This window comes from Lactuca sativa, chromosome 6 (assembly GCF_002870075.4).
Source record: "Lactuca sativa cultivar Salinas chromosome 6, Lsat_Salinas_v11, whole genome shotgun sequence".
Taxonomy (NCBI): Eukaryota; Viridiplantae; Streptophyta; class Magnoliopsida; order Asterales; family Asteraceae; genus Lactuca; species Lactuca sativa.
In genome coordinates, this window is record NC_056628.2 from 151,104,850 (window position 1) to 151,111,829 (window position 6,980).

A 6,980-nucleotide genomic window follows, 5' to 3' on the forward strand; every position below is an offset into this window, starting at 1 on the left:
AGACATGTTACTTTACTTTCGATTTATAGTGACTACCATGTTCATCAAATTAGGAAATACATAATTTAAGTTTTTTCCTTTTGTTATCTCCAATTTTCATTGGATACTTAAAAATGGCAACATGTGATTTGATCTTGGGAAGAGGAGATGAGAGGTGAAAACATAAACATTTGATTAAATCTATTAATTATAGCTAATTATGCTACTACATCTCAATCGGATGCATTAAACTTGAAAATACAGGAACAATTATAGCGACATGATTAAAAACTGCTTAGATAACAGTTCATGTACATACATTATCGAGAATACCTCGATCGATTGATCGAATGCATAGCCATCAGTCGAAAGTGTGCTTCAAGAATTTACGGATGCCTTTCATGAAACCAGCTTCAGCTTCATGCTCTCTCTGACTCTTTTTCTCCTTGTGTTGACGCACCAAACTCTTCAATTTCTCTCGACTGAACATATGTTTAGGTGAAACGCCATTGTTGTAACGATGGAGGTTGTGGTGGTATCGGTGGCGTTGGCGACGATGTCCGTAATCATGTTTGGAGTTCATTCGCTTCAATGGAGCTTTCCGGTGGAAATTCTCTGCATCAACCTTACTGGATTCACTTTCACCAAACAAAACCGCTTTATTTCCGCGCGAGATCTCCGATCGAGGAAACGGATGTACAGAATGCCGGTTAGGACGCCGGTGATGAGCGGAATGGAGCGGAATTCGAGATTGATCGAAGAAATGTCGGTTAATCGCATGAAATCTAGCGAAATCCGAACGCGGCGTTAAATCAACTTTAAACATCCTCGCCTTATTCGCATCCGGAATATGACCTGTTTCATCGGAGTTTGATTTCGGCGTCTCGCTTGGGAGAATAATATTTGAATCTTCGGTTGTGGCACTGGCAGGTCGCGGCAGAGCCTTCATAGTCTTCGATTCGTCATTACTACTACACTGTAAAGCAGGCAGATTCGTCGCCGGTGGATTTAAGGAGATACGTGCGGCGGAGACGGCGAATAATACGAATGTGATAATGGTGAAGGAGGCGAAGCTTTTCTCCATGATTCTCGAGTTGTGATACGGAATTGGGAATTGGTGTGTTTAAAAGAGGGGAGGTGTGGCTATAACGGGCAGCGAGCAATTCGGAGCACCCTCCACGTGATGGAATTCTTGTGTGAATGGAATCTGAGTGCCGTTGGAACATTTGGTTGATAAAAAGTGAAGAAGAAATATAAAAATGCAACATATTCAAAATTGTATGGATGATAATATAGACTACAGGTAACTAGGTGCAAGACCCTTATATTACATGGGTTTCTTTAAAAAAAATATAAAATTTTAATAATTTGAAATTTTTAAATTTATAAGAAAAATTAGAAATTTTTTGAATTATTAAAATTAATGAGGCTTTAATGTATTGAATATATTACATATATATAAACCCTTTTTAATAAATACTTTACATATATATTACCTTACATATTAAATATGGAATTTTTAATTAATTTAATAAAATAAAAAATACAATAAAATGACAAGTGGAAAATAGAAAATTTTAAAAGTTCTAGAAAATGCCATGTGTCTAAATAAAGGAAAAAATGACATGTGGCAAAAAAAATATTCATTTATTATAATAGATAGAAGTAGATAGATTTAAAAATATAATATCATAGCTAATCTATTAAGCTTTTTTTTAACAACAAAATATACCAAGAGGGGTGTTTGACTTAGCTTCTTAAAGACTAAAAGTTCTTTTTCCAAAAATTACAAAAAATCATGATTTCCTGACTTTTATAAAAAGTTGATTTTCCTTGTATAAAAACTCCAAAATTAGCCTTTTAAACTAGTTTACCAAACATTATTTGCTTTTTTTTTCTTTTCCAAAAAGGACTTTTGGCTGTGAAAAACTAAGTGCTCGTTTGTTTTTTGTCAAAAAGACTTTTTAGGGGATTACATCTGTCGGCGGGTAGATATTTAATAAAAAGATTGTTTGATTTTTGGAAGACAAAAGAAGTTAAAAAGACTTTTTCATCTCTTTTCCAGAAAGACCTAACAGCGCCTCTTCTAATTGTTGAATACATTTATCTTTTTCTCATCGTCTCCATACGATTTTCCCCTTTCACTTGAAATTACACCCTCCCACCGGCGATCTCTACGCACCATCCATACCTCCGGCCAATGCCCTCCGCCTACGACGCTCCTCGCTCGTCCTTCGTTGCTCCAAGTCGTCATCACCGCCGCCGACTCATCAGGTTCGTTCTGTCCCTTTTCATTCTCCTCTCTCGTTTATCTTATCTCCCTTTCAGCTTGTAGTTTTAGTTTAGACTCCATTAATGGTGAAATCCCATCTATGATTTTGTCAATTAAAAACCATCTGTGTTGTTAATTTCTCAGATACCATCTATTTATCTCTTTGATTTTGTTCTGTTTGGTAGTAGAATTAAACTATTCCTGTTCATCTAAGCTTTATCTGTTCCTCTCTTGTGATTTTGTTTAGTTTAAGATGTAACTCAGCTCTTCATTTTTCCTGTGTTTGGTTTTGTTTTCTAACAGTGGGTGTCGATTTGTAACATTATTTCTTGGGAATTTTGTACATGCTTGAGTTTAATCTGTTTAGTCACTCTTCATTCTCGTTTCTCTTTTCTTATCTCCCTCTCAACTTGTATTATTACTTTAAACTCCATTATTGGTGAAACCCATCAACCATTTTGTCAAATAACTTCATGTTGTTAATTTCTCAAATAACTTCTTATTAATCTGTTTGATTTTGTTTTTTTTCTACCTGATCTAATTGATTATGCTTTGCTTAAGATGTAAATTTCATGTTGTTTACTTCTCTTATACCAGAAAATTATTAGTTGTTTCTTGTTTGAATAAGTAATTTTCATGTTTCTTGTTTGAAATCCTTTTGGCACCAAATCTGGCCATTAGGGGTAGTGTTGTCCAAAAATATGTAGTGTATGTTTTGTAATTCAGTTGATGATTTATGTTTGATTCTTTTTTGATTTTGATAAAACTGGTTATACCATCATAAATGGTTTTTACTTTCATTGAATAATTTGTTATATATTTTTTTTGGATTCATTGTTTATAGCAACACTTCCTAGAGGATATAAACAATAATTGAAAAAGTAATTTGCAAGAACTCAAAAGGGTAGCTTTATGTTTTTTGAAAAGTTAATGTGATTGGGAGAAAACTTGCATTTTTTTGAAATTGAAGGAAAAACTCACAAACTTTAGAGTTTCTCTTTAAACTGTTTAGTTTCAAACTACATGCTTCTAGTTTCAAACTCTTTAGTATACTGCTTTTATTCACTTGAATCAAATGTTTCTATTTTATGTTGTTTGTGTAACATGTTGTAATCTATAGATATGAATCGTTAAGTTTTTAGTTTTTTAAGTCGATTTTTTCATGGACTTAATTTATAAAGTTATTATATATAGCTTGTCTAAATGGGAGACAAACTACAATGGTCGAACGAGCAAGTAAAATGTTTATTAGATACGTGTATCAATGAGGTCAACAGAATTGGTAGAAAAGGAGGTAGCATGCACAAGGAGTCTTGGGTTACGTTAGGGAAAGCTCTAAAAGAAAAGTTTGACATGGATACTTCACAAAAACAATTGAAAAATGCTTTTGATAATCTAAAAGCTAAATACGTAGGGTGGAAATATTTGAGAAACAAGTCAGGGAATTTATACAATGCTCAAACAAATTCATTTGCCTTAGTGATCACAGAATGGGAAGAATTCAAGAAGGTGTGTCTATATAATTTAATTTTTTTAGTTTATGTCCAATTTTAATAACGATGTCAAAATACTTATAATTACTATTAATATTGGTTTAGGGTCATCCAAAGGCAGGATCATTGAGGACACACCCATTGCCTTATCCCAACCTTTGTGCATCTTTGTTTGATGGAAGTAGTGCCAGCGGTAGCATCAAATGGACCTCTACTCAAACTGCACCCGCAGATACATCATCTTCTTCTCATCGTGTGTAAAGACTTCTAATTGATGACAACCCTTTTAATGGCCTAGAAGATGATGATGATGATGACGCTTCCAATGACACTAGTGCTCGAGCTCCTAGTGATAAAGCTCATGGTGGTTCTACTGAGAGGCCCGATAAAAGGAGTAAAACCACTAATGCTTCTACTGAGAGGCCCGATAAAAGGGCTAAAACTAGTGATGCTTCTACTGATAGGACCGATAGGACCGATATGGATAAAGCCTCTAAAACCTCTGTTAGTCTTGATGATTTGAGTCTTGATATGCAAAAAGCTCTGCAACATATGGTGAATAGCAAGGAAGGACCAACAGTAGAAGAATGTTATGAAAGGTTGAAGCTAGTTGAATTAGACCCTATAGATCCTATATTTTTGGCAGCCTTTCACCTTTTTGGAATGTCCATGAATATGAGAGAGGCATGGATGACATTGCCACCGATACATGGGGTCTTAAAAGGGTGGATAAAGATGACTGGCACCACATTAGGGATGTTTAAGTAGTCTTTATGCTTATGTTTTTTCTTTCATTTTGAACAATTATGTGTTTCTTGAACTTATGTTTTTTCTTTCATTTTGAACAATTATGTGTTTCTTGAACTTATGTTTGACATTATGTTTTTTTGCTATCATTTGAATGATTGTGTACTTATTTGACACAAATATTGCTAGTATTGGGATTATATACTTATTTGAAACAAAATGTATGCTTTGAATATGATACAAATGTTTATGTTTTTTGATTTAGCATATTAGGGTTTAACAAGTGTTGATGGTTTAACAGGTTCACAATGGATTACGATAAAAAGTTGCGCCTCCTAATTGTTATGTATTTGTATCTTCGCTTTTTTGGAGAAGAGGTTTGAAAAGAATGCGAGATAATACCTCAAAAACTTCTGGGCATCAATTCACATTAGAGTTATTACAAGGAACTAATAATCAATGCATTGAACTCTTACGCATGTCACGTGATTCTTATGTTCGGCTTTGCACACATTTTAGAGTAAAAAGTTGGTTAAAGGATAGTAAACATATATTGGTTGAAGAGAAAATGGCGATGTTTTTGATGATGATTGGTCACAATCAACGTTATGTAATCATCAAAGTTGATTTCAACACTCAAAACAAACGATTCATAAGTATTTTTATGAAGTATTGGATACAATGATGGTGTTTGCAAAAGATATAATAGTACCAACTTCCTTTAATCCAAATCCAAACATCCCGGGACATAATAGGAGGTTACGAAGGATTTTCAGAGGAGCGGTTGGTGCGCTTGATGGAACTTTGGTACATGCTATTGTCCCTCTCGACAAACAACATTTGTATAGAGGAAGGGGAAAAGGCGACTGCTATCAAAATGTATTGGCAATATGCGACTTCAATATGATTTTTACATTTGTCATGGCTGGATGGGAAGGGATAGCACATGATTCAAGAATATTATCTGAAGCTTTAACAGATCGAGATGCACCATTTCCATTTCCACCACCAGGTTTGTTTACATTTTCAATTTAATATTTCTACTTTTTTTTTTAAATTAATTATTTCCTTATATTTACAGATAAGTATTACCTTTGTGATGCTACGTATACACACACTCGAGGATTTATGGCTCCTTATCGTAATGTGCGGTATTGGCTTGGAGATTTTCATCGAAGACGTGCATTAACCAACAAAGAAAAATTGAATCACTCACATGCAAAACTTCGAAATGTCGTTGAACGTGCTTTTGGTCTCTTGAAAGCACGTTTCCCTATATTGAAGAGAATGGCTCCATTTCCATTGGTTACACAAAGAAACATCGTCATTGCATGTTTTGCGCTTCATAATTATATAATAAAAGAGGGATTAAGTGATGAGTATTTTTCTCAATATAATCAAGTCGATATATCACTTCAAAGCAACAATGTACAAGATGATGATGATGAGGAGGAGGATGACGTGGATGAGGTACAACCACACGGAAGTGCAAGAGACCGGGAATATATGGTTCATTTACGAGATCAAATTGTTGACCAGTTAATGCGTGTAGAATGAATGATTTCATAAAAATATGTTAGTTTTGCGAATTTAGTTTTAATATTGTAAGACAATCATCAAAACAATCCTTTATGTTTTTAAAAATATCAACTTTAATAAGTAAGCGGCCTTCCGGTTTGAGTCGAAATATATATATATAGTTTATCTAATGTTTCAAAAAATATTATATGTTTGCAACTGTATGAAATTTTTATTGGCAAAGTTTGAGTCAGATATTGGCAAAGTTTAAGTCAAATATAAATTTTAATATATTAGTAATGTATGAGATGCTGAGTTTTTAACATTTGAGTTTTGGTTGTTTCAACATTAATTTCAAAGATTGGTTTTGTTTTTGAACAATGAAAATTAATGCAAATCGGGTGGCAACATGTAAGTATACAATTCTTATTAAGAAAAAATCTAATGTGTATTTTTACGTTGCTTTTTTATATTATCTAATATTTTCTTACAAAATACTATAAATGTATTAAATTGTTCGTAAATATTATTAAATGGATAGGTTTTTCAATTTATTAAAAACCAACGTGAATTATTCATATTTTAATATGAGAAAAAAAATATGGTTAATTAATCTCCTTTTTTACAAGATCTCTTAAGTTTTAGTTTATTCTAATTAAAAAACAAACAATCTTTTTGCATTAAGACTTTTTGTATGAATACATAAAAAAAGACTTTTAGTCCACGTCTTCTTCCGTAGACATGGAAAAAGACAAAAGACATTTGATCACTTCCAAAACAAACACCACCTAAGCCAAAGTCTCCCTAAACTACTTTAAAATTATTCCAACATCGCGTAGGCTAGAAGTCTTTTGATAATAATGTTATTGAACTTTGATCTGAACAAATTTCTTGGTGGTGAAACTTGATGTTTAATGAAGTCTGTCAGCAGTCATTTGAATTTGATTGTGAAGATTGGTGATGAATTGATT

General features: G+C 33.2%; 1 protein-coding gene across 1 annotated transcript; it reads left to right on the top strand.

Annotated features, from left to right (window-relative positions):
- Window positions 1-3,454: 3,454 nt before the first annotated feature.
- On the top strand, window positions 3,455-4,512 carry LOC111890836 (uncharacterized). Its single transcript, XM_052765056.1, has 3 exons — window positions 3,455-3,760; window positions 3,850-3,997; window positions 4,043-4,512. The coding sequence occupies exons 1-3, from the start codon at window positions 3,455-3,457 to the stop codon at window positions 4,510-4,512; spliced, it is 924 nt and encodes a 307-aa protein (XP_052621016.1).
- Window positions 4,513-6,980: the final 2,468 nt, after the last annotated feature.

Coding starts and splice junctions, on each gene's coding strand:
- LOC111890836 (XM_052765056.1), top strand. CDS start 3,455: ATGGGAGACAAACTACAATGGTCGAACGAGCAAGTAAAATGTTTATTA. Junction 3,761..3,849: donor AATGGGAAGAATTCAAGAAG/GTGTGTCTATAT, acceptor ATATTGGTTTAG/GGTCATCCAAAGGCAGGATC. Junction 3,998..4,042: donor TACATCATCTTCTTCTCATC/GTGTGTAAAGAC, acceptor TTAATGGCCTAG/AAGATGATGATGATGATGAC.